The 27,723-nt window shown below is 40.9% G+C and overlaps 1 protein-coding gene across 13 annotated transcripts in view; it reads left to right on the forward strand.

The window, feature by feature from the left end:
* The window catches only part of LOC113545120 (mitogen-activated protein kinase kinase kinase kinase 4), a 64,271-nt gene extending 37,291 nt beyond the window's left edge, over positions 1–26,980 (forward strand). Inside the window, exons 12-32 of one of the 13 annotated variants that reach the window (XM_053233814.1) lie at positions 1,770–1,980; positions 2,151–2,312; positions 4,118–4,204; positions 5,594–6,187; positions 6,948–7,112; positions 9,435–9,596; positions 9,857–9,963; positions 10,046–10,179; positions 11,802–11,896; positions 12,712–12,890; positions 13,026–13,140; positions 13,931–14,164; positions 16,879–16,990; positions 18,409–18,576; positions 18,945–19,088; positions 20,116–20,250; positions 20,952–21,052; positions 22,369–22,518; positions 23,425–23,584; positions 23,772–23,911; positions 24,208–26,980. In XM_053233814.1, the coding sequence (XP_053089789.1) occupies positions 1,770–1,980; positions 2,151–2,312; positions 4,118–4,204; positions 5,594–6,187; positions 6,948–7,112; positions 9,435–9,596; positions 9,857–9,963; positions 10,046–10,179; positions 11,802–11,896; positions 12,712–12,890; positions 13,026–13,140; positions 13,931–14,164; positions 16,879–16,990; positions 18,409–18,576; positions 18,945–19,088; positions 20,116–20,250; positions 20,952–21,052; positions 22,369–22,518; positions 23,425–23,584; positions 23,772–23,911; positions 24,208–24,291 (3,439 nt within the window). In that variant the 3' untranslated portion in view covers positions 24,292–26,980. Of the gene's footprint in view, positions 1–1,769; positions 1,981–2,150; positions 2,313–4,117; positions 4,205–5,593; positions 6,188–6,947; positions 7,113–9,428; positions 9,597–9,856; positions 9,964–10,045; positions 10,180–10,378; positions 11,684–11,801; positions 12,145–12,711; positions 12,891–13,025; positions 13,141–13,930; positions 14,165–16,878; positions 16,991–18,408; positions 18,577–18,944; positions 19,089–20,115; positions 20,251–20,951; positions 21,053–22,368; positions 22,519–23,424; positions 23,585–23,771; positions 23,912–24,207 lie in introns of those variants that run through there. The other 12 variants (XM_053233815.1, XM_053233816.1, XM_053233818.1 and 9 more) reach the window with 12 other exon arrangements.
* The last annotated feature ends 743 nt before the right edge of the window (positions 26,981–27,723 follow it).

A 27,723-nucleotide genomic window follows, 5' to 3' on the forward strand; every position in this document is an offset into this window, starting at 1 on the left:
GGATATCTTTTAATAGAATTGTTGTATAATTGAGTTCAACCAACACTGAAATTAGCAAAAGTGATGACTGCTTCAGTGTTTACCAAACTGTGTTTCAGTAGTTACCAGACTGTGTGACATTTGTATGTTATATGGTAAAATGGCAGAATGGTTGAAAATTGGTCAAGTTTTCCACTTATACAAGTGGAGAAACTACTTACCTTTGCTTTACCAAAAGTCATCTCCTGTTTTAATATTGCTATAATCTAGCTAACCTACACTATGGGCAAAAGTATGTGGACGCCTGACCATCACTCCCATATGTGGTTCTTCCCCAAACTGTTGCCACAATGTTGGAAGCACACAATTGTATAGGATGTTGTTGTACGCTGTAGCTTTACAGTTTCCCTTCACTGGAACTAAGAGGCCCGAACCTGTTCCAGCATGACGATGCCCCTGTGCACAAAGCGAGCTCCATGAAGACATGGTGTGTGAAGGTTGGAGTGGAAGAACTCGAGTGTCCTGCACAGAGCCCTGACCTCAACCCCACTGAACACCTTTGGGATGAACTGAAACACCGACTGAACCCCAGACCTCCTCACCAACATCAGTGTCTGATCTCACTAATGCTCTTGTAGCTGAATGAGGAAATCTAGGAAAGAGTGGAGGTTATTGTAACAGCAAAGTGGGGACTAAACCTGGAATGGGATGTTCAACAAGGACATATGGGTGTGATGGTCAGGTGTCCATATATTTTTAGCTATGCCAAGTCAACTCTCTATAAAGCTCAGTAGCTCAGCTGACTGTATGCAAAATGTGGTGTTATAACACAAGGCCTTTGCTGGTGTTGCATCTGAACAGATCTGATTGGTTGGTGAATATGACAAAATACAATTATATTCTTATTAAAGTAAACTCATTTACTCAGAAAGCCATGAGGTGCAGAGCTCAGACTTGGACTTCATTTGTGAAGTCTTACACAGGAACAGAAATTAAAGTGCAGAATATGCAGATGAACACACACCAAACAAAATAAGGAATGAAAATATTAGTGCATTTCTTACTGTGAGTTTTCGTAGGGCAGCAGATGTTCAGAATTCTATAAATGATACCTGAAGTATCCACTGTGTTGATGCAGCCAGGCTAACACCGCTCTTAAGTGCAGTTCTACTGCTTACATAAATTCAAGCATTATTATATTATTGACCTCAACAACTTCTCTCTCTTGACAAAACATGGTTTAAAAAAATGAAGGGAATCTGCACCCTGAAACACATTAAATATCTCTTTTAACTCCTAAGAACAAAAGAGCAAGGGCTTCTCTTCTCACTCATCATATTAAGTTCCAGATTGCAAAGCTGTATGATGCAGTTGTTAGGCCAGTGAGCGATCTACAAGATGACAAGCACAATGTTATTCATTGAAAATGGCGGCACTAGCATGAACGTTGAAGTTTTGGAATCCTTCATGCTTGAGTGTACAGGTGAGGTGAGAGAGCTGAACAGACTACAGTACTAAAGTGCTGCTGCATTGCTCTCTTTAGGTAGAGATGAGGCAAGGGCTAATTCCCGCTAGCAGCACTATCGGCAGGTAATTGAACAGCATTGTGGGTGACGTCAAAATGGACCTTACATATAACTTGTTGAAGAAAATTTATACCAAAAAAGTCAGCTCAGAATTATAAATATTTTTATTGATTATAAGTATTGCTTTGCAAGTAATTGTGGGTGGATTTTTTTTTTCTTTAGGACTGTTGCTGTAGTTAGGCTAATGTCTCTCTTTTACTACAGCTCCATAGTGAACGTGCCAGGTGAGTCGACCCTGCGGCGGGACTTTATTCGTCTGCAGCAGGAGAACAAGGAACGCTCGGAGGCACTGAGGAGGCAGCAGCTCCTGCAGGAACAGCAGCTTCGTGAGCAGGAGGAGTACAAACGCCAACTGCTGGCTGAGCGCCAGAAACGTATCGAGCAGCAGAAGGAGCAGCGGAGGAGGCTTGAGGAGGTAGGGGAAGAGTGCCCAGAGAAACCGGATTTTCAATCTATTGCGTTGTTCTAGTAGCCTTCGGTATAACCTGCAGGTTTCTCGCTGTAATGAGGATGTATAGTACATGTCGTCCATATTTCTTTGTCTTTTTGTTTCTCACTGTGTCCCCCTCTTCTGGCTCTTTACAGCAACAGAGGCGTGAGCGAGAGATGAGGAGGCAGCAGGAGAGGGAGCAGCGGAGGCGCGAGCAGGAAGAGAAGAGACGTCTAGAGGAGATCGAACGCAGACGCAAGGAGGAGGAGGAGCGCAGGAGAGCCGAGGAGGAGAAAAGGAGAGCAGACCGTGAACAGGTGAAGGTCTCACTGCAACAACTGTTAACGTGACATTATGACGAGAACTTTACTGACATGAGCGCAGGCACATGTCACAGGCTCTGACTGTGTTACTACAATCAGCCTTTGTTTCTTATGCAAATTACATTATTAAGTAATAGTAACTCATGGAACCAACAGGATTGGAGCCTCAAGATTCTGAAGCTTTTGGCCAGAAAAGTGTACAAAAGTCTAGACGGTCCATGGCCTGTGGTCACTCCACTGAAGAAAAACAAATGCCTGAAACTGCACAACCATGTACCATATGTTACTTGTTAGTGTTGTTTGATGCATAGCCCCTGTTTCCTAAGACTGAGAATGTTTAAGCCCGGTTTGCACTGTATCATTTCTGGCCAGATTTTACTGTTGCAGACAAAACTCACATGTGATGTAAGAATTCTTTGGTTGTGAATTGAGATGCAGATTGAGACAGTCTTGGATCGTTTAATGCACTACATGGCCAAAATTTTTTGGACACCTGACTGTCGCACCCATATGTGTTTGTTGAACATCTCATTCCAGATTTATTCCCTTTTTCGCTGTTATAATAAGCTCCACTCTTCTGGGAAGCTTTCCACTAGATGTTGGAGCGTGGCTGTGGGGATTTGTGTTCATTCAGCTACAAGAGCATTAGTGAGATCAGGCGCTGATGTTGGTGAGGAGGTCTGGGGTTCAGTCGGTGTTCCAGTTCATCCCAAAGGTGTTCAGTGGGGTTGAGGTCAGGGCTCTGTGCAGGACACTCGAGTTCTTCCACTCCAGCCTTCACACACCATGTCTTCATGGAGCTCGCTTTGTGCACAGGGGCATTGACATGCTGGAACAGGTTTGGGCCTCTTAGTTCCGGTGAAGGGAAACTGTAATGCTACAGCATAGACATTCTATATAATTGTGTGCTTCCAACTTTCTGACAACAGTTTGGGGAAGAACCACATATGGGTGTGATGGGTGAGTGTGAGTTCTGTCATGACAGGGATAGAAGGGAAAGAACAGGCCAAGAAAATATCAGATTTACAGTTTCTCAGAGCTTTATTACATAAAGCTCACTTTGAAGAACTACAATTCTTGTTGTCCTCTTTTACTCACCCACAAACAGCTCCGAACTCCTCCTCTTCACCTTTTAAAGAAGCGTTTCTGTAGGCATAAGATTGCTAATATTATAGTGAGAGCTTGTTTCTGTTTATGTACGTCATAAATCATTTTTCTGCATGATGTTGATGATTGATGACGTAAGAAGAATGTAGTAATTTTCTTTAATCGCAGGTCTGTTGTTGGAGTATCACGTTATTGCACATCTGTTATACAGGTTGTCTGAGAAGTCAGGAACCAATGAGTGTAAAACTGCATGTGTTTAATTTTCTGTTTATTATTTACAGCATATGCTTTACATGTTCTCCTTTACGCTCTACTCATTTTCTCAGCTGCTGTATCGTGTTTTGCTGATTTTGCTCAGAATATTCCCATTGGTTCCTGACTTTTTGGACACCCTGTAGAATTCTGCCAAGATTTTACATACAAATAATAATCTTAAAAGACCACTGCAATCTCACAGGCTTTACTCAAAAATGCTTCAGTGGATTAGATCTGAGAATGCCAGCGATATGCAGCCAGTTTTTCAAGCCAAAATCAGTATAAAATATAAATGCTTTTTTAAAAGTTATTAAACTAGTTTGTACACGTCATATGCATGCTTTCGTTACTCAGATCATTTCTGAAGAAAGAATTCACATGTGAGCTTCCAGGGTAACTTCATGTTGAGGTGAGGTGACTCTGGGCTTGTTTAACAGGAGTACATCAGGCGGCAGCTGGAAGAGGAGCAGAGACATCTGGAAATTCTACAGCAGCAGCTTCTGCATGAACAGGCCATGCTACTGGTGAGCACATGCCCTGTTTCTTCTTCTCTTTCTTTCTTTCTTTCTTTCTTTCTTTTTTCTTTAAGTGGCTTCTATTTTCCATTGATTGTAAATGGCAAGGATGCAGGGATTCTACAATATCATAAAATACTATATGGAATATAGTAACCGAGATGCAGATGTTCAGTTTATTAGGTTTGTTGTATCTGACTATTACAACTGACATGTTTCTAGCAGAGCTCTGGCTGTTATCTTTAGACACAGGTCTGTCTGTGCAAAAGGGTATGTTTTGATGGTAGAGAATGTGTGGTAAGAACATCTAAAATGACAAAGAGTAATATAAAATTTAATTTGATTAATCCAGTATGTCCATTTTCAAAAGAACATTTAGTCATGTATCAGTTTGGTTTTATTTTGACTTATTTGTTTTAACTATACTAAATAAATATTCTATTTCTATAACTTGGCTTGAAGTCTTGATAATTTCCTGATGAAAGGGAAACAAAGCAGCTGAAGTAGGTCTGAGGAACACTGTGTGATGTGAAACTAGTGTTTTCACAGGTTTGTACAGGGAGTCTGATGTTATGAAATCCTTTTTTCCTAATGTTGCTTATGGATCTACCTCTTTTACTGCTCACTCCGTCGGTCATTTCACCTTTTGCAGTGATTCATCTGCTTTGTTTTCCACTTTTGTCTTCTTGGGTGCTTTCTCACCTTTCAGTTTTATTTGCCAAGACAGAATAAGTGTAGTTTGCTGTTTCGGGGGGAAAAAATCCTGAGGGAAGTGTGGGAAGTGTCAGTCTGTGCGTCCATCCAAGGTTTCCTTAGCACAATGTCTCAAGAACAAGTGGTTGAATGTTTGTAGGATTTATATGAAATCATTGTAACCAGCAATCGAACTGATCAGATTTTGAAATTGATCCGAACACGGTCAAGGTCCCGGATGTCTGAAATATTTTTTTTTCATTAGCTTTTTCCCGTTTTTCCGGTTATATTTTAAAAGAATTTCAGGCATCCACATTAGTAACAAGAATGACTAGACAATTCTGTGCCTGTTGATATTGAATTGTTTAGTTCTTTTTTGATCTTTGTTCTGTTTCTGCAGCACTTCTGCTTAGAGACATTATAGCAGATTGCATGTAGTAAAAATGATATGCACAACTATAATACTTTTCGCAACTGTATAAATCACACCAGGGTTCAAATCAACCAGACTAAACACTGCATATGCAAGTGCGCCCTTTTTTTTATTACTGTTGATAGAAAAGAAATAGTATTTGCAAAGTCTTTATTAGCATTTCTGTGAACTAACCACCTTGCGGTTGAGACTAGGTGTCATGAGAGCTGGACGTCATATCAAATCATATGCAGCACGTAATCCATGCGTCTTTTACGCACTGTGTGTGTCAGGAGTTTAAGTGGAGGGAGCTGGAGGAGCAGAGACAGGCTGAGAGACTCCAGAGACAGTTACAGCAGGAGCAGGCGTACCTGCTCTCCCTTCAACAGGCCAAAAATCTCCAGCAGCAGCCTCAAACACAGCCCCCAACTGCAGACAAGAACAGAAACCCCACACAGCCTCCATCCTCAGCTCAAAGGAGCAAAATTCCCCAGCAGCAGCATTCTTTATCTGAAAAGAGCAGAAAAGCTCCAGTGGAGCAGTACCAGGACAAGAGCAAGAACCAGCCACTGACGAGCCAAGAAAAGTCCCGAATCCCGCAGTTGCAACAGTCGGCTGTCGAAAGGACCAAAACCCCGCCGTTACCGCAGCCATCAACGCAGGACAGGAGTAGGATTCCCCAACCACAGCAGAGCGCACAGGAAAAAAAACAAATCCCTCAGCCTCAACAAGTTCCCTCAGAGAAGGATCCTCTCACTCATCAAGAACAAGCACGGAGGAGCTCGATTCCCCAGGCTGTGCCGCCTGCCCTGGAACAGGGCCAGGCCAATCAGACACTCCCGTCAGAATCCCAGTGCTCCGCCCCTGACTCAGAGCCAATCAGAGAGGTGAAGCCTTAACCCGTTGCCGTAATCTGGTTTGCTAATCGCTGTCTCTGCTTGGACTGATAACTTTGCCTCTACGCATAGACGGGTATTAACCACTCCTGCCTCACGCTTGCTCGCCTGCACTAATAAATCCAGGGTTTCACATGTTTATCTCTCTCTAATGTTTGTGCTTTTTTTGATAAATTACAGATAATTTGTGGTAATGAAGAGTTTACTAAATGTGTACGCAACGAGACGTCATGTCTACTGCAGAGGTGCTATCTGTCGAAAACTGGCAGCCATTCTTGCCGCTGTTTTTGTTGATTTTAGTGGGTAGTTTTAACTCCATTCTTATCCAGTTGCACATTGTTCTGCTCGAGATAACATTTAAACGTTTAGTATGAGCTACCGAGCCCATTTTTGTTATTCTTTGTTTGCTTGTGCATTCTTTTTTGCTTAAATCATCGAGTTTTGCTGATTTTTTTTTTTTTTTTTCTTTCCTTCTTGCATATTTACGGAATACTAATTTCACTTTGCTCTGTTCTGATCTCCTCTCACATGAACGCCTTTTGAAATCTGTTACTCACATGCCCATTTTTAACTTGTGTGTTCTCACAGTCTGTGTTTGAGACAAATAACTCTTGTCAAAACTGTTTACAGGTTAACCCAACTTTGCCTTGACTCATCTTGATGTTCTTGTCCTCCTTTAAGTGTTTATAGCTAGTTTATAGCACATTTTCTGCTTGTGGTTCACATTGTACTGCTGCTCGTGGGTTTGCAGGCAGATGAGCGGCACCGCAGGAATGCACAAGGCTCTCCACAGGCCGCAGGGGCTCAGAAGCAGCCCCCCGCTGTCCCACCTCGTGCCGAACCCTTTTCCAATGGCAGCGCATCCGAGTCGGCCCAGCCTGCCATGCACCGCCCCATGGAACCTCAGGTAACCACGGTAATGCGTCACCTTGGATACACGCCAAAAATGTCGACCAGACATAGCTGAATGTGATGAAGTTGCACTTAACTGGCCGAAAGCAGTAAAATTTACCCAAAATTCTCCTGATATGTTGCAAAATTTTCCTATAACTTGCCAAAATGTTTCTCTACTGAGGTCATTATCAATATTCTTGTGGATCATAACAATGCTGGTCTGAGAAAAATGTCCTCAGTCAAATCCTTCATAACAGCATGGATTTTTACATAAATTTTTACTTGCAAGTTTTTTTTGTTTTTTTTTTAACATAAGATGAAAGTAATTTAAATAATTTTACCACCTAATGAACTAAGATTTTGTGAAGGAAAGTCACAGTGTCACTCTTTACCCACGTTTACCCCTTATTAACCGCGTCTACTGAAGGAATCTTTTTCTTGTTTTCTCTTTCTAGATCTTTTTTTTTTTTTTTTGAGCCGTTCTTTTTCTAGATCTGTGGTCAAATCCACCTTTTTTCTGTTCTTCTGTTTCTTCAGTTTCATGCTAAGGAAGAGTTTTTTCACATTTTTTTCCTTGAGGCTTTCCCGAGGTTAGCATATTCCAGCATTATTAATGTGAACTCTATCCTCTGCCTTGTGTACTCTGTGAGATTATAACAGACAAGATTTCAGCATATTTCCCTGTACCGAGAAGATAACCGAAAGCTATTTGTAATCTGTTTTAAAAAAAAATTGTAATGAAAGTCTAAAGATGATTATTGAGTTTTTTCCCCCCATATTTTCTCCCTATTTCGGAGCCCCACAGTTGAATTCTGTTAATAAATCCTTTATATAACTGGACTTGTTAATAATTTATAAATCTATGTAATTCACCTTCTTTTCGAAATAAGGCATTTTTTCAGAGAGAAGAATAGTTGTGTGTGGGTCATTGTGGCACATGTACGCTGCAAAATCTGCGGGAAAGCATGCAAAAACAGAATTATTTTATTTTTAGTGTATTGCTCCACTTTTTGGTAAGACATGAGTCAGTCTCATGTGACTCATCCTATGGCCTTTTGTGTTAGAGTCTAATGGCTGTCGTGTGGAATTTGATATATAGTCAAGTTTAGTGTCTTTAGATCCATTAAAAATTAGTTTTAGGGCAGTGTTTTTTCTGTTCTTTTCTTATTACAGGGAAATGTGTTGAAATAATCTTTGGTAATCACATATACACTACAGGTTTAAAAAAAAAAAAAGCTGGAGTATTTCTTTAAATAGTCTTTTCCCTGCTTCAGTTGGTCTCTAGTTAATTAATGAAGATCTGTAGTAATTTCTAATTACTTACAGCTAGTAGGCCAAGTTAACATCATGAGATTGCTAGCAGCTGCTAAGAACCTTTCATTTGTCATAGCTGTTTAATTCTCATGTTATGCAGCTTCATCCTCACGCTGGTGCCTGAAAGAATCTTTGATGTACTTTGCTCTCTTTCTTGCTCTCTCTCATAGTTTTACTGAAGTAAAGTTGTAGTGGGTTTTAAGCTCTCTTTCTCTTTGCTTGCTCTCTTCTAACATCCTCTTTTCAGGTAGCAGATTTCACTGTTACACAGAGTCTGTTATTCTCCCTTTGCTCTTCTTTCTTTTCATTGTCAGCTGTGGTTTCTTTCGACTGGTGGTGTTGTGAATGTGAACTGTACACTGGCTGTTCTCTGTGGTATATTACTTCTGTTTTGCTCTGTTTCGGTAACTCTGTTTCCTAGAAAAATGGCTCTGCTGTGTTATACAGAGTCTGTGTGATGTTCCAAATGATGCATGATGATGCAATTACAATTACAGGAAAAATTTTTTCCAAAGCCTGTCATTTGCACCTCGATTTCTTCCCCTGCCAGTCCATTTTCTTTTGGCTGAGTCATTCATCCTCTTATTTTTTTTTCTCATTTGTGTGTTGCACTTATTGGTCATTTTGTAAATGACAGTCAATTGTGCTAGTATTTTTTTTTTTATTTAACATTTAAAAAGTCAGCAGTTACGAAGATGATCATTGTATTATAGGTAGATTATTTTATTATTTATTTTATTTTATTATTAAACATTTTCAAAACTTTTCCTACACTCTTAGCCAGTTCATAATTCCATGGATTCTGGTACTTCTGAGTTCAAGTTCCCCCTTTATGTTATAAATGTAAAAGCACCTGTTTGTCTGGTTTGTTTTTGTTTTTGGCTTTTTTTTTTTTTTTTTGGTCATTGCTTTGTCACTCATACCTCATAACTCATTCTGTTTTCTTCATCCTCCTCTTTCCTGTTCTGTGTCCTTCTTCTTCTCACCCTGCTTCATTGCTTTGTGCCACTCCGTCTCTGGAAAGGTGCAGTGGTCCCAGGTAGCTGCTCTAAAGAGCAGCTCAGCCGCTCCTCCCTCCATCTCCCGCTCACACTCGTTCAGTGAGTCCGCTCCCTCACTTGCACACGCTCGTGCCCAGCAGCACCCACCATGCCCCGAGCCGCCAGCCCACTCACACGAGGAGCCTCCCCGGGTAAGCACAGGCCCAGGTGACTCACTCCGCGTGGGTAGTTTGTCACATTGCACCAGCATGGGCCAGCTGTTTCTTGCTTGGCTGTTTAGCCTGGTGATCCTTTTTAAGTGTGTGTATGTGTATGTAGGAAACTGAGCGACTTTGCCTTTGTTGACCTCTGGGAAATTAGTCATTCGAAGGTTAGCGTGTATTTGTCACATCAGTCCAAACACACATACACAATATGCACCAACGAGTGTCCCTGCATGTCTCCCTGGAAGGTTCCAGTAAGAACAACCTCCAGGTCACCTGTACTCTCTCGCCGCGATGCCCCTCACCAAGGCGGCGCACAGCAGAGCAACTTGCCAGCTCAGAAGAATGTCGTAAGGTATGTGTGCATTGCTGTCTGCTGTGACTGTGTGTGTGCATGTGGTTGTGAAGAGATCACACACTCATACCTGTCTCCATAGTAACGCTGATCCGCGATTGCTCTGGGAGCGTGTAGAAAGGATGGCGCCCAGACCCAGCAGCAGCAGCTCGTCAGGGTCTAGTTCCACATCCAGCAACTCCAACACTGGGTCAGGAGAGAGATTCAGACCACGCAGTGAGTACACACACACACATACACGCGCACACACACACACACACACGCAAGTGTGTTGGGAGCCGAGAGTGAGCGAATACATGGATTGTCTGTTTTATATGAACAAGGATGAACCAACTCGTGAACGCTATTTATTGAGAATGTACAGTCTCCTCTGAAAGTTTTGGAATGACAAGGCCAGTGCTTTTGTTTTTGCTAGACACTGAAGACATTTGGGTTCGACATCATATCCTGATATTTACATCTAGATGTGTTAAACAACTTGGAACATGACACCTTTTGTTTGAACCCACTCATTTTTCAAGTAATCAAAAAATATTGCAACATGTGAGTGACAGGTGTTTCTTGTTGCCCAGGTGTGTCCTGTTAGATCGACTGAACAGTTAATAGCACTAAATGTCTACTCTTGGTTTGAGCCCTGGGTTTCTCCTGTAAAGACCTGGTTAACAGGATGAACCAATATGAAGACCAGAGAGCTGTCTATGGGAGAAAAGCAAGCCATTTTGAAGCTGAGAAAAGAGTGAAAATCAATCAGAGCCATTGCACAAGGTAGCCAATACAACAACTTGGAATGTCCTGAAGAAACCACTGGTGTACTAACAAGCCAGACATTGTACAGGTCGGCCAAGGAAAACAGCAGCAGGTGATGACAGAAACATTGTGACACCCTCCACAGGGCAGGGGTTATCATAGTCCAACGTTCAAAGACTTCTAGAGCAGAAATATAGAGGCCATACCACTAATCTTTATTGATGATGAAACTCATGATTGTAGCAGCAGAATGAATTCAGAAGTCTACAGAAACATTCCGTCTGCCAATTTACAAAGAAATGCATCCAGTCTGATTAGGAGGAACTTCATCATGCAGCAAGACAACGACCCACAACACACCGCCAACACAACAAAGGACTTCATCAGGAGAAAAAATTTGAAGCTTTTAGACTGGCCAAGTCAATCACCAGACCTTAACCCAATTGAGCAGCATTTCACCTCCTGAAGAGGAGACTAATGGTGAAGTCCGTGGGTCGCCGGCCACTGTTAATTACTTTAATACTACTGGATGGTCTGCCATTAAGGTGCCATGTTCTAAATACTTTAACACATCTAGATGTAAATAGCAGCTCCAGACTCTGGGCCTGGACAGTTCCCTGTGCAGCTGGATCCTGGACGTCCTGACAGAGAGAGACGCCAGGTGGTTTGGCAGCAACATTTCCTCCCCGCTGACACTCAACGCTGGAGCCCTGCAGGGCTATGTAGATGCTCAAGCACTGTTTATACCCATGAAATTAAAATTTTAACTATAAAATAATGAAAGCTGAAATTCTGATCTATCATCTCATATTTATCTTTTGATCTCAAGCTTGTATGTCTTCAGTGTATAGCAAAAAACACAAGATTTGGCCTTGGTGTTCCGATACTTTTGGAGGAGATGGTGTATATCTGCTCCCTAATTATACTCCGCTAATGGCAGAGTCTTCAACACAGTGTGAGAAGCACTCGATTGGTAGTAAATGTGGTATTCAGCATTCAACATTTGATTGGTTGTAAAGTTTAGAGAATTTGTGCTGGGAACAGCTCAGCAGCAATGTACCCAGTCTTCACACTTGTATCTGCTTCTGCAGCCTCTTCTAAGTCTGAGGGCTCTCAACAGTGGCCGGAGCACGCGTCCAAAAAAGCAGAGGAGAAGAAGGATGTAGCTCGGCCTGGGCGTCCGGTGGTGAGAGCCGTAGCAAAGGAGTGTGGATGTGTGTGGATGTGTGTAGAGTAGCAGAGGTGTGTGTGTGAGTGTGGTTGGAAATTCCATGCTTCTTGAATAGAGGCTGGTTTGCAATCTGATTTCTCTTTTGGAACATCTTGGTGTTTGGGTTTTTTTTTTTTTTTTTTTTCATGTTTGTCTGTGATGAACTGCTGTGGACTGTGGGGTCATTCTGCGATCTTCTGGTGTGGTTCTTATAGCCTGAAGTGGTAAGCATGAGCCGGTCACATCTCAAACCTTGAACAAGGATCTCGCATCTGATTAACTGACTTACTAATGGCTTGTCTTCTGCTAACAATCCATGTTCTCTCTCTTGGGGTCGTGCTGTTGACTTGGCATAACGTAACTGCATTAACACTTCCTGATCACTTCCTGTTCTCAGACTGCTCGTGTTCATACAGGCTCACTAACAGGAGAACTGGGTGCCCTTATTGGAGGCTGTAAATCATCTGCTACGATTATTTATTTTATTATTTTGTTCTTTTTGCTTGTCTCTTGTTCTTGTTGGTTTCTAATTACTTTTTACAATCACCCGAGTTGTGCTACAAACTAAACTCTTAACCCTGAATGGCTACTAACAAATTTTAAGATGGGAGAGGAAAGAGGAGAGCAAAGAGAAAATGAGCAGTTCATTGTTAATGCTGATATAATGCAAGATAATCTATTTAAAGATTTATGGGAGAGCAACAAGAGAGCGAAAAGAGAGCACTTGAATGGATGTGAAGAGTTGTACAATATGTCCTGTCTGTGTTTAACTCATGGCTACTCAACTGTAGGATTTGACAGCACTGGCCAAAGAGCTGCGTGCTGTGGAGGATGTGAGACCACCACACAAGGTCACCGATTACTCTTCCTCTAGCGATGACTCGGGAACCACTGATGATGAGGATGATGAAGAAGTGGATCAGGAAGGAGGAGAGGAGTCCACCTCAGGCCCCGAGGACTCGCGTGGAGGGTGGGAACACCATACCATGTTTTCATCACTAGTCTGAAGAACAGCCACCACTAGTTAATGCTAATTAGCCAGTGCTATTTCTTAGTATAGCTATATATAGTATGGTATTAATGATGTTAGTTATTTGTCTGACAGCTCGTCCAGACTAAGCAACGGTGAGACAGAGTCCGTGAAGACGATGGTTGTCCATGAAGATGGTGATGATGCCTCCTCCACCCCGTGCAAAGACAGCACTCTAGTTGTGCGACAGGTGATTCATACATGCTTGAAGCGGGAAAAGTTATTTGGACAAAATTTGTGGCACTGAGATATACGTTGTGTATACATATGATACTACGTACACCACAGCCACAGAACGCTCTCACCGCCTTATTTAACTTAAACTGTATACCACTGATGTGGACACCTGCCATATTTCAGCATTATTTATTTCATATCCGTAACTTTACATTATGTTGATTTTTTTTTTTTTTTTTTTTTTTTTTGCATTTTGTTATTTGTGTTATAGTATTTTCCCCTGATGCCCAAAGTTTATAGTAGCCCGTAGTCATAATCAGAATGACTGAATCTGTGAGCCATGCGTTTTCCCTTCACACCTTACCCTGTAATTCTTGGTTTTTGTTTTTTTTTAGCTGCTCTGCCCAAGATAATTAATCTCAAATTACATTATATACTTTATACTGCTTGTGTAGTATGTCCTTTGTTATATGTTAGGCACTCCAATTACTGCTATAGAATCTACCTAGCATATATTTGATATTCATATTACTGAAATTGCCGTCATTATGTAGTAGACTTAATTTGCTGAAATTATATGTTACATGCTTAAATTGTTAAAATAGCTTTTGTTTTATTTTAAAGAATCACACGTTGTTTGGTTGAAACATTCTTCTTTTCTCCAAAGAATATCTAATTTAGTTGGATTAAAACATTCCACATTTGTTATGAGCCACATTTTAGAAATTTCCTCTTGCTGAGTGTCAGCTGGCTCCTCTCAGTGCCCAGACCAACACAGACAATCAGCCTCTTCTCAATTCCAGAGTGCAGGTGATGTAAAAAAGCGCCCAGTGCCCACACCGGCCTCGAGCCTTAGTGACCGGAATGATCGGAATGGCTATTCGGGCCGAATTCACCACTTGCCTGACCTGCTCCAGCAGAGTCAGCCCTCGCCCCCTTCTTCCTGCCCTTCCACCCCCTCCTCCACATCCTCATGCCACAGCAGTCCTGCCCTGTCCCCTCTTGCTACCCCGGACAGACTGCCCTGCCCTATGGAGGTATGTCAGTGCACCCGTCTGTCCTGGCTGATTAACAAATTGGATAACTTCCCCTTATAGATGGCTTGAGAATAACCATGAGGAACCTGTAGTGTAGTTCTTTCTTCCTCATCTTCTTCCTCTCTTAGCGATGGTGGTGAGTCTAGATGTTGGCTTCATACTAAACACTGACCATATGTCTCCTAACACCTTCTCTCGGAAAAATTAACTGCGCCTCTGTCTAACAAATTCTTCAGTTTTATGGCATAATAGTCTTTCATCATTCTTTACAAATCTTTAATTCACGTGTAGCTGGCACATGTAACTGTAACCCAACACATGTATTTGCTTTAATTAGTGTCAGTTAGATCATCTTTTTAACATTCATTTTAATTTATTTTCTGTTTCTCTGCAAATGGTTTCCCCCTGTGTTTGTCACCCGCATGTCAATTTTTGTTCTTTCACCACCATTGAGACCACCATGAGTTTATTTTATTTTTTTTGTATTTGTGTGTAGTGTAGTGGATGGTTTTCTGGTTATACAGAATGTTCACATTAAGTCAAATAATATAAAATGACCATCATTATAATTTATTTATAGTAATTTTGAATTGAACCCAAGACATCACTGGATTAATTTATTTTACAAATTGTAAAACTAAAGATTTTCATTATACATCTCTAATATGTACATTACTGTATTTTACTTGTGTGACTGCATGTTTAGACTTCAGCGGTGACTGAATCATTCTTGTGTACATCTTCCGGCAAGATTACATGGTGATGAATGGTGCAGTATTTAGTATAATTACTAAATATTCACGCAGAGATTTGAGTGAAAGTGAACCCTGGCATTTATTCAGATTCATAGAACCAGTTACATACCTAAACTAGGGTTCTTTTTAACCTCCTTTAACCACAAGGTAAAACCTCGCTAACACAGGTCTGAGATGACTGCTACACTCACACCACTGGGTAAGGCAGTTAACCTTGTAGAATCTGGACATGGCGATGGCCAGATAACAGCAGCACAGACTTTCTGGAGCAGCACACCTCTGAATAAAGCCTGTAAAGTAGCATGTCACAGTAGAGGCTAGCAGCCCAGAGCCTGGGCTAGAGTGATGATGTGCAGTGGCAAAAGCTCTTCGTTGACCCTGTCTTTCCCCCATCACAAGTAAGCAGCTGGTCTGAGGATTAGATATCTACTGTCTGGTCCAGGTAACAATGTAGGGCACTGCAGTCCAGAGACTCATCCTCATTGAAGGCTGCAAGTTCACAAAGTTGGGTAATATAATCTTGGGCAGAAATCTTGGATTCAGCCAGATCACCAACCCTTACTCATTTGGCCACCAGTGCATGCAAAGCATGCTTATCTCCCAATCATTCAACTCTTTTAGCTGAAGTGATTGCTGACAAAAAGGACAGCCTTTAAGGGACTAAAGCGCAAGTGGTGAGGCCTCACAGTGGGCACCTTGGGGAATGTGGTAGGTGGAGGGACCTTATCCCCTTTATAAAGGCAGTAATGAGCCTATGGAACCCTAGAGAGATGTCATTCACAGTGATAAATGCAGAGGGCTCTGACAGCTAGTTAAATTCGTTCATTCACCAGGAAGGCATCAGTGCATCTGGTGAGACCAAAATTGATGCAAAACAAGCATCAACGGCAGACCTGTGGCCAAAACCCACCTGGTTGTGATTCAGGATATTAGACAGAGCATGCATCATGGGGCCCAGATGCAAAACTGAACTTTGTCAGAACAGACTCTGATCCAGTATTCAAATGCCAATGTATTAAGCATGTAGCTGGTACCCATTTTCACAACCCAAGCAATTCACACTGCACGAGCACACATCCTGCATGGTTAGTAGTGGCCTCCCATTTAGTATAGCATGAAATATCAAGGCAGTCCAACCAAAGCGTAGAGAAAAATGGATGCTCTTTTGGAGGGAATTCCCACTGCAAAACAAGATTTGAATTAGCAGGTATCCTGCTCATGTGATGCACTTTCTACTAGAACAGTGGACTAGTCGGTGCTGCACTGTAACGTACTGTGCCCAATGTCTTGTTTTGGTAGTTCTGTACTGTCTTGTGCAGTCTGCACATGTTTGCACTGTGCACTTGTAAATATATGTAGTCTCCTGTAGTTCTGTGTTTGTTTTATTTAGCACCTTGGTCCTGGAGGAACGTTGTTTCGTTTCACTGTGTACTAACTAGCTGTATATGGTTGAAATGACAATAAAGCCGCTTGACTTGATGTGTGTAGTATGTGCCGCTCACTGTATGGTGAATACAAACTGCTTACTAAAAAGGCCACCAACACTGCAGAGAAAAACCCTGCAAGAATGGTGACTAGCTAAGTGCAGAGTAGTAATGCTTGCGAGGGACAACTGACTGAAGGTTAATGGCCACACCTAATATACCAGAAAAGGGCACCACTGGGGACAAGAGACCTGTAATTCCTACTGTGGTCACAAGCTGCGAAGCAGATAACTTCATATCTTGTTTATGTAGTCCAACGTGCACACAGGAAGGGAAAGATTAATGTGTGAGCACTAATAATTATAGAGAATACTGCACCACGGATCACTATGTGACCTTGTATGTGCACATGCACACAGTAATATGTTGCGCACCATCTCTGACAGGAGAACTGAAATGGAAGTTTACAAACACACAAACACACAAGGCATTTTACTATGCTTTTATCTATTTTTCACTATTTCGTCATGTGCAGTCACAGTCTGCCACAATGCAGAAGCACAAGTCCTCCTCCTCCTTCACTCCTTTCATCGACCCGCGCCTGCTCCAGATCTCTCCGTCCACCGGCAGCGCTCTCAACAACGTGGGTGAGTTGAGTCACTGTGACGCTCATTTTTCACTGAGGAATAGGAGAAGCAGACGTGTGCAGGATCATGCTGGAAATAAAACTGAAGCTGATATGAGCTGTCTAAACAAAGCAATATATATGTATGTAATTAAATTAACCAAAACCTTGATTCATGATGCTAAAAAATTTAAACGTTTGATTCGATATAAAACAAGTAAAATATGTGTAATACCTCTTTTAAAGTCAGGTCTTAAAATTTTTAATTTCTAAAATCTCCATTTGCCCAATGCAGACAATAGTGTTCCTGAAGACTGCAACACTATTCTCATCTCAAACTCTGACAGGACATGCCAGACCAATTTGTGCCTAACTTTTTCTTCTCTGTTATTTTTGGCATGAGAAAAATAATGCATTATTATGTGAAAATATTGTGCTGTTACTTAAGCACTATTGCACGAGCAAGAGTGCAGTTATACTGAATATTGGCGTGGCTGTGATTTGGCCATCGGCACGAGCCCACAGGTTGAGTGCGATATTGCTTTTATACAACAGTTCTGTAAACAAGAAATTAATATTGAGTAAGGGATATTTTGGACACAACATGGCCAAATGTTCGGTTTATGTTTCCTCCGCTAGCAGAAATGGAGCCCGAAGAAGCCACATCCCAGCTACGGTTATACTAAATATAAGCACTCTTGGAATGCTGTTCGACCAATCAAATTAGTGGACTGGAGCTAACTGTTGTATAAAGGAAAATATCGTGTTATTATGAGCAATATATGCGTTTGTATGAGAAAAAAGATTGTGTTATTATGAGAAAAACATTACATTATAACAAGAAATACTAAAAAGGTCCTGTAGTTACCATTTTGTGCTGTAGATGAAATGAGAAGCGTGAAGCCTGCTAATATCACATTTTTATGCTCAATTCTTAGTTTCTTACACCATTATCTCCTCATTCTCAATATGTCTCAAAAATCTCATAAATGAATATAAAAGCATAAAGCATATCAAAAAAATAACCATGAAATTTTACTGTAAGATTTTAAAATAATGATCCTGTGAACCATGTGCGATGGATTTAGACAAATTGGACCTGGTGCTTATTTCGTATACCACTATCTCCTAGCAAAATATCAAAAAATTTGACAATATATTTCATCTGAATATGATGAAATTTTACTGCTGATAATGGACACTGCTGCAACAGTCCTCAGCATCAGTTGCCCTGAAATGCAGCAGACAGAACAAACACATTATAAATCTCCAAAGAACATGGAGTCGTTTCTCTGTAAACAAAAATTAAAGAAAGAGTATAATGCATACTTCTTCATGCAGATGTACTTATTCTTTCCTGTCAATGGTTTGTTAATAGCACTGATGTGCAGCATGAGCTGTGTTCATGTTCATGTGACCTTTGACCTTTTGGTTTTGTAGGTTATGGGAATGATGCAAGGCTGCAGGAGGCACTGAGGCAGGATGCGTCACGCAAGGGCTCTGTGGTGAATGTAAATCCAGTCAACACTCGGCCGCAGAGTGACACGCCGGAGATCCGCAAGTACAAGAAGAGGTTCAACTCGGAGATCTTGTGTGCTGCTCTGTGGGGTGAATATTGTGTTCTCACATGCACAGTAGTGTGAAGCAGACATCCATCCTGCTTAAAATCATCCTTTGTGAATAAGCTCTCAAACAGCACCAGTAATAAGACTATTTGGTTTTTTATTTATTTTTTATTTGTGTGTGTGCATAAATGGATTTCTTTCTGTAGGTATGTATTTGGAGGCAAACTAGCCAGGTAGCCAAACACCAGCTGAAATTATAAATATTGATATTATTTGATTAGTAGCTTGATTTGTGATGTAGTCTGATCTGACTGATCCCTTTGTCAGTTGGTGTAACACTGTAAAGATCTATTTTGAATTTAGTTGAATTCGTAACATGTAAGATAGCTTATTTTCCATTCTATTTTCCAGGTGTGAATCTGCTGGTCGGGACGGAGAGTGGTCTGATGCTGCTTGATCGTAGTGGTCAAGGGAAGGTCTATCCCCTCATCAACCGCAGACGCTTTCAGCAAATGGACGTCCTGGAGGGCTTAAATGTGCTGGTGACTATATCAGGTGCCTTTTTCATTGTCTTACCTATTTCTGCTGGTTGATTAAAGCTCAAGCTCATTAAAGAATGAATTTAAGTTTTTCTCCAGCAGTTTAGTAGCAGGACATGGTAGTGTGCCTTGTGTTCTAGGAAAAGAAGCACTTGTCAGTATTTTCCTTTGTTTGTGCAGTCCTGCAATCTGTGTGTGTGTATGCCAGTACATAAATACACTTGAGAAAGAAGATGAAACTTTGTTTCTGTTTTTTTGTCACACTCTTTGTGGTAATAGGGAAGAGTTGCTAAAGAATATTACAGCTTCCCAGCATCTAAGGAAATTGCGTAAACCTTGTCACACTCATGCACGCTGCAGCGTGTCATTTTACACACACAAACTGATTCCATTACATAAGTCACAAAGTGCTGACTTTAAAGTACTGATTAGAGCTGGCACCTCATGACCAGATTGTTACGAGAAATGGTTAGGCATTATAAAGAAACGATGTGCGACAGTTCTTTTATGATGGGCAAATGAAAGACAAATTTAGCATCTGAAGCAGTCACATATTTTTGGCTTTAGGGTTAGATATATTCAATTCAATTTAATTTTACTTATATAGCACTACATTTTCACAGATTTAGAATCTGCTTTTAGTGCCAGCAGGAGCTCCTTTTTCTGTAGGATTCTTTGTGAATGTGGCCCCAATTAATAGATGTAATTAGCTTGGATTAGTTTATGTAAAAAGTGTTAACCTTTTTTTTATTTTTTTATTTTTTTATTTTTTTTATAATTCAGTAACAACGTCTCAGTTACTGTACCTGTGCAATAAATTGTTCCCAAATTGTTGCCCTAAATTAAATGTGGATAATTGCTGGCTAATCAGTTGTCTTCAACTTTTTATTGAATCGGGGTGAATTGACTAGCAGCGTCCAGTGTTCCAGTCCTGCAGTAGAAAATCCTTGGTTCAAATTTTGCCTTAGTTTTACATCATTGCACATCTGCTTATTACTGCTTTTCACCGAGTCATTTTCTTTTCCTTCTATACCTTGGCTCAGGGAAAAAGAATAAGTTGCGGGTGTACTACTTGTCCTGGCTGAGGAATAAGATTCTCCACAATGACCCGGAGGTGGAGAAGAAGCAGGGATGGACCACCGTAGGGGATCTGGAGGGGTGTGTCCACTACAAAGTTGGTATGTTCCCCCTTTCTCTTCAGATGATGAACCCTCCAGAGTTAAGAGATCAGTTCTAAACACGCTGAGGCAGCTGAACGAGCTTTTATGGTGTTGCAGGTATCGCTGGTAACAAGAAACTGTTACTGATTAGCATTACGCTATCTTTTGGTCACATTCTTTGACCTACAGTTAATTCTGAGATGTTGAATGGAGAACTCAATAAATTGATGTTTGTTTAACATAGTTACTGTTTTATAAGCAATATTATTATATTCAAGTTGTTTTTGAGTATAGGCTATGTGCAGGGAAAACACTGATTTTAGCCGAACAAGCCACATAACCCTGGGTTTATGCTAACACCTGTTGGCAAGTGAACAGGCATTTGAATAGTTTAACAATGACTGGTGTTCTTGCTACCATTTAGCAGGCCAGCTAACTTTAGCTGCTTTTGTGTTAAGAGGTATTTTACAGAAGTATGAGTTGACAGGTGTTTTATTATTATTATTATTATTATTATTATTATTATTATTAGTCAAACCCCAGTTCACAGAAGTAGATTAATAGCAGACTTTTTGCACATTAAACATTCTGTCAGAAAAGCTTTTTTAATGTAATATGTCTGAATATATGATACAGTCACATAAATGTATTTCATAGCATGTCAGCTGGTCTGTCACCTTTACACTGAATTATGTCCCTCTTTCACTTCCAATTTTCAGTGAAATATGAGAGGATCAAGTTCCTGGTCCTTGCACTGAAGAACTCTGTGGAAGTGTACGCCTGGGCTCCAAAGCCCTACCATAAGTTTATGGCTTTCAAGGTCAGTAGGATTAATTTGGCCTTAAAGTCATTTAACTCTTAGAACAAAATGAACTTTTTTTAAATATTTCTTTTTCTGTTTTATTACCTGGGAACAATTTGATCAGCCATAACATTAAAACCACCTGCCTAATATTGTGTAGGTCCTCCTTGTACTACCAAAAAAGCTCTGATCCATTGAGTCATGGACTCCACAAGACCTCTGAAGGTGTGTGTGGTATCTGGCACCAAGACAGCAGCAGATCCTTTAAGTCCTGTAAGTTGTGAGGTGGGGCCTCCATGGATCGGGCTTGTTTGTTCAGCACATCCCACAGATGCTCAATCGGATTGAGATCTGGGGAATTTGAACTCTTTGTTCCTCAAACTATTCCTGAACCATTTTTGCAGTGTGGCAGGGCGCATTATCCTTCTGAACTAGGCCACTGCCATTAGGGTATATTGTTGCCATGAAAAGGTGTTCTTGGTCTGCAACAATGTTTAGGTAGGTGGTACGTGTCAAAGGAACATCCACATGAATGCCAGGACCCAAGGTTTCCCAACAGAACATTGCTCAGAGCATCACACTGCCTCTGCTGGCTTGCCTTCTTCCCATAGTGCATCCTGGTGCCATCTCTTCCCCAGGCAAGCGACGCACAAACACACCCGGCCTTCCACATGATGTAAAAGAAAACATGATTCATCAGACCAGGCCACCTTCTTCCATTGCTCCATGCTCCAGTTCTGATGCTCACGTGCCCATTATAGGCACTTTAGGCAGTGCACAGGGGTCAGCATGGGCACTCTGACCGGTCTGCAGCTACGCAGCCCCATACGCAGCAAGCTGTGATGCTCTGTGTGTTCTGACACCTTTCTATCAGAGCCAGCATTAACTTTTTCAGCAGTCTGTGCTACAGTAGCTCTTCTGTGGGATCGGACCAGACGGGTTAACCTTCTCTCCCCACACGCATCAGTGAGCCTTGGGCACCCATGACCCTGTTGCTGGTTCACCAGTTGTCCTTACTTGGATCACTTTTGCTAGGTACTAACCACTGCATACCGGGAACACCCCACAATACCTGCTGTTTTGGAGATGCTCTGACCCAGTCGCCTAGCCATCACAATTTGGCCCTTATCAAAGTCGCTCAGATCCTTATACTTGCCCATGTTTGTTTAGTGCCTAATATATCCCACCCCTTGGCAGGTGTCGTTGTAAAGAGATCAATGATTTTCACTTCACCTGTCAGTGGTTTTAATGTTATGGCCGATCGGTATATACCCGAGTTATTTACTTAAATTAGTGCTCTGACCTATATTTATAATAAAACCCTTTTATCTCAGTCATTTGGTGACCTGGTACACAAGCCCCTCCTGGTGGACCTGACAGTAGAGGAAGGTCAGAGGTTAAAGGTCATCTACGGGTCCTGCTCAGGGTTCCATGCTGTAGACGTGGACTCCGGAGCTGTGTATGACATCTACCTGCCCACTCATGTACGTGCTAGAGCAAAAGCAATAATAATTAATAGTGTTTAATACACAGTAAGGTCCGGAAGTATTTGGACAATGACAGAGTTTTTGTGATTTTGCCTTTATACACCACCACAATGGATTTGAAATAAAACAATCAAGATATGATCGAAGTGTAGGCTTTATTTTAAGAGGTTCCACAAAAATATGGCATTTACCATTTAGGACCATTAAGTACTTCCATTTTCAGGGGCTCTAAGGTATTTGGACAATTGACTGACAAGAAGTTAATTGACCGGGTGCGGTCCATTCCCTCATTACTTCAAGATAAATGAAGCAGATAAAAGGTCTGGAGTTGATATCAGGTATTGAGTTGGCATTTGGCAGCTGTTCGACTGGAGCTACCAATGTGAAGTCCAAGGAGATCTCAATGCAAGTGAAGGAGGCCATCATTAGGCTGAAAAAACAACATAAATCTATAAGAGAGATAGCAAAAACCTTAGGTGTGGCCAAATCAACAGTTGGGTACATTCTTAAAAAGAAAGAACGCACTGATGAGCTCAACAACATCGAAAGGCCTGGAAGACCACGGAAAACCACTAAAGTGGATGATCGCAGAATCCTTTCCTTGGTGAAGAAAAACCCCTTCACAACATCAACAGAAGTCAAGAATTCTCTGGAGAAGGTAGGCGTATCATTGTCAAAATCTACAATCAAGAGACGCCTTCATGAATTTAAATACAGAGGGTTTACAACAAGGTGCAAACCACATCTCGATTGTTTTATTTCAAATCCATTGTGGTGGTGTATAAAGGCAAAATCACAAAAACTGTCATTGTCCAAATACTTCCGGACCTAACCGTATTTATGTCTATACATGCATTCGCATACATTCTGACTCTCGCACTCAATCTCTTGCCTGGTGTTTAGATCCAGACCAGTATTCAGTCGCATGCCATAATCATTCTGCCAAACACAGACGGCATCGAGTTACTTGTGTGTTACGAGGATGAGGGCGTGTACGTCAACACCTATGGTCGCATCACGAAGGACGTAGTGCTACAGTGGGGAGAGATGCCTACCTCAGTGGGTATGTGACACACACACATTTTTGCAAGGTAGCCCTTTAGATGGACTTCTCATTGTGCTGATGTGGTGTTTTTGATTACATTGATTGAGTGTTTTTTTTTTTTTGCAAAAATATACATATATATAGTGTCAAAACTTTGAACACGAAAAGTGGAAGCATTTTCTTTTTTTCTCATTTGTTTTTTTAGCATACATTCGCTCCAACCAGATCATGGGCTGGGGAGAAAAGGCCATCGAGATTCGGTCTGTAGAGACCGGCCACCTGGATGGAGTTTTCATGCATAAGAGAGCTCAGAGGCTTAAGTTCCTTTGTGAACGTAATGACAAGGTGAGATTCATTCTCTCTTTCTCTGTCTGTCTCTCTCTCTCTCTCTCTCTCTCACACACACTCACACACACACACACACACACACACACATGCACAGGGTTTGAAAGCTAAGACTACAGTAGCAGTTTTAAGACATCTCAGCTTGTTGAACAATTATTTTTGCTCAATTTCCTCAGGGATTGTGTATGTTGCAGCTGAAACATGAACGCAAGGCTTCATTCTCCATCTCATAATGAAGAATTTGTAGAACAGTGAGTTTAGTAAGTATGTACTAATCATTGTTTATTTACTCCCAGGTTTTCTTTGCATCAGTGCGTTCTGGAGGTTCCAGCCAGGTCTACTTCATGACACTAGGACGCACGTCCTTACTCAGCTGGTAAACACTCCCACTCAGCCTGGAATGACGAATCCCTTTTTACATGATGACAGCGTCGGGAAAACCTACAACCACCACACATCTAAAGTACAACCAGAGATCCTCAGTGTGATGAGCAGAAACCACATTAAGTTAAACGACTCTCACCTGCTGTCGTAAACCAGACTGAGACTGTATAGAAATTTCAACTTAGATGAAGAAAAAAACAATCGTGTGTAAGAGAGGAGGTCTTGGGCGAAAGGCTTGATCTTACAGTATTATTGCTAGCCTGTGTAAATGTTTTCTTTCTGTAGAAATCCCTGACTGACCAAGTGGTAGAATGTGGGCGGACGCCGTATAACTGCTAGGGAATACGTGAGAGTTTCAGGATGGAAGGTAAAATTGAGCGTGTGTGTGTGTGTGTGTGTGTGTGTGTGTGTGTGTGTGTGTGTGTGTGTGTGTGTGTGTGTTCAGTAGGTCCCGGGAAAGTGAAGTGTATTTAGATTATGGACAGGTATGTGTGGGATGTGTCTAGGACGGAGATGGACCATGAAAGAATATTTTAATGCTATTATTATTATTAGTATCATCATTATTATTATTATTCACTAAATATGTGGATTCTTGTAATCTTCTACCTGTGATTTTAAGGCTCGCACGTTCTCACTGTTCCCAGTAATTTTTTTTTCTTTCACTGAAGGCTAAGTTGCCACCCTAATTTTTCTAAAAGGCAGAGAGAGCAACAAGCATGGATTTTTGCATATTAATTAGAATGGCCCTGCCGCTTCCCTCTCACCTGACAGGTGAGCGTTGGATCTCTGGCTCTCTCTCGCCTCTAGTTAGACTGTGTGAATGATGTGTACCTGCTGTGAATACGTGATATGAAATCAAAAGGAAGTAGAGATGTGTCACCCCAGTCGTGTGTGAGCACGTGTCAGATACATCGAAATGTTCGGGCCTCCTAAGATTTTGAATTTAGTCACATCTTGTGCTGCAGAACACATCTGACACTGGACGGTTCTGCTCATTAATTAGGTGGGTGACATTTTGGTTTTTTTTCCCCCCAACTTTTGATTTTAGAATTTTTCCAAATATATGATGCACTAAGTGGGAATGTAGTGTGAAAATACTGTTCTTGTGCTTAAAGTTGAAAGGCATGACTCCACGCTGTTTTTTTTTTCTTCCTTTTACAATGTTTAACAGAGTAACAATAACAAACTGAGCCTGTCTGAGTCTATTGTACGTGACTTTGGAGTTGTTTGCCGTCGTACGCAGTCCTTTATGTTCAGCTTCATCTCTTCACAACATGAAGAGTGTTCAATTTCAAAAAAATCCAGACTGTAAGGGTTTCATTTTCACCTTTACCTCCTCAGTGTTACATACCTTCAGCATGATCAGTGTGATTTTCTCCGCCTTCTCTGTGGGTTCCTGTCAGATGACCTGCCGCTTGTTGATATTAAATGTGTTCCTTTAGAGAGTAACACACACAGTGCTATATGTTACTGAAGGCATCTCAGCCGTACAGCTCGGTGTATATGTGACTCTGAGGAGAGCAATCTCACAATACACACACACAAATCCCAATACTGTGTTTCATTGCTCTTCTCTCTGTAGACCTCTTTCACATTGGCCCTTATTAAGTTTAAGGCTTTACACTTTGCCAACACTTTGTCATTTCTTAAAAAGACTGTCTTTAAAAACAACACAACTGCTGTTACTCCACGTGGTAAACACTAATATGTGGTTTATACATTTTTCTTTGTTCTTTGAGTTTCAGTCCTTCGGGTTGGACACATGAATTAAGCAGATCTTACAGCTAGCACTTTTCTTTGGGGCGCGTGTGTGTGTGCGCGCTGTATTTACTTAATGAAGGCTAACACCGTGGGTTTACTTGGGTCCATTGTCACGAACATTTTTTTTTTTCATATTTACCTTGTCTTTTCCCTTCAGTTTTACAATTATGCTCCTACACACACTCACACACACACACACACACACACACACACACACTATTCACCACCATATTTTTTGTTAGGTGCTTTTATTTGATTGTTTGTATAATTTTATTTAATGCTAATAAGTATTAATTATTGTTCAAGTTGTTTTGATTTCCTTTCAGCTTCATGCGTAAAGATTACCGCTTGTGGTGTTTGCATTAGAAAATAAAATCAGTTGTGCTATAATGACAAAATGGAGAAACTTAAGAACTGATGTTAAGGAACCACTACGTGAAATGCAAACTTTTTCTGTTGTTTTCTGTTTTTAAGAGCTTTGAGTGCTCCAGTTCTAGATATAGTTAAGAAGCTTAACTATAGACATTTTCTCTAACTTTATTTTCAGTCTCTACAGCGATATAGTGCAGTCATAATATAGTGCTCACTTAATATAATGTTCACCTGTTGAGGAAAATGTTTACAGAGGCAAACGATGAGCTACACTAATGTTCATTTTATTTATGTTTTCGCTTACAGAACTCTTAGCTTTTTTTTTGTATTGACTTTTTTTTGTCCGTGTTTCTCTTCTCAGTTGTTTAAGGCTAATAATGCAGACCGATATGAATAATGACGTTTCAGAAACGTTCCCGGCTGATCTGGATGTCTGTGTTTCAGTCGTGGCACTGTATCGTTCGTCCTCTCTGTGTGTGGCAGGAAGTCCTGCATTTTCCTGATGGTCCTTTGTTTTTTCTTTGAAAATAAACTCCTAAGGTAATTTAAGGAATCTTCTGTGTTATTATTTCTTTTAAGGTGTTTAATGCTTTAGTTGTCATGTTGAGGGTGATGTACTGAGTGGAAATTTTCCTGGGGCCATCACTGGCTTCCTCTTTATTTTTTTTTTTTGAATATCCAAATGTCGTTGCACAGCAGAATTCAGACAATATAAAAAAAAATAAATAAATAAAATAAAATCTGTCCACTACCAAGAACTTCTAAAATCAAACAATTTGATAATACATTATTTAAAACTAAGATAAATCAGTTTGTTGTACATGTTTGAGAAATCCGCATAAGACTTGAGAAAACTCAGAATACGCCTGATAGTGACTATTTTTCTGCTACTCTGTGTGCTCTGTATTAATGTCCCTCCTGATTTCTGTCAGTAATTACACATTTTTGGACTTGAAGATTGAATGAGATTATCTCATTATATGACAGATAGCATTTGTCATATTTGTACTCATTTTTGGTGGAATAAAACCAGCTGTTGGTTGTGGAGTCGTATCTCTCAGACTCGCATCTTTGCAACAAAACGTCAAGTTGTAAAGTTTTTTAAAATCCCATTGGTTTCTCTTCCAGGCTGAGTAAACTCAACTCAGTTTACTGAGAGTCTAAAAGCGGCTCATTACATTTTGTGACATCTTGCTGCTGTCCTCTGATCTAATTAATATAAATAAAAAATAAATAGTGAGTTAGTAAGAAACAAAGATTTTTGTTTTGCTCTTAAATATAAAAATGTAGCC

Source organism: Pangasianodon hypophthalmus, chromosome 5 (assembly GCF_027358585.1).
Source record: "Pangasianodon hypophthalmus isolate fPanHyp1 chromosome 5, fPanHyp1.pri, whole genome shotgun sequence".
Classification (NCBI taxonomy): domain Eukaryota; kingdom Metazoa; phylum Chordata; class Actinopteri; order Siluriformes; family Pangasiidae; genus Pangasianodon; species Pangasianodon hypophthalmus.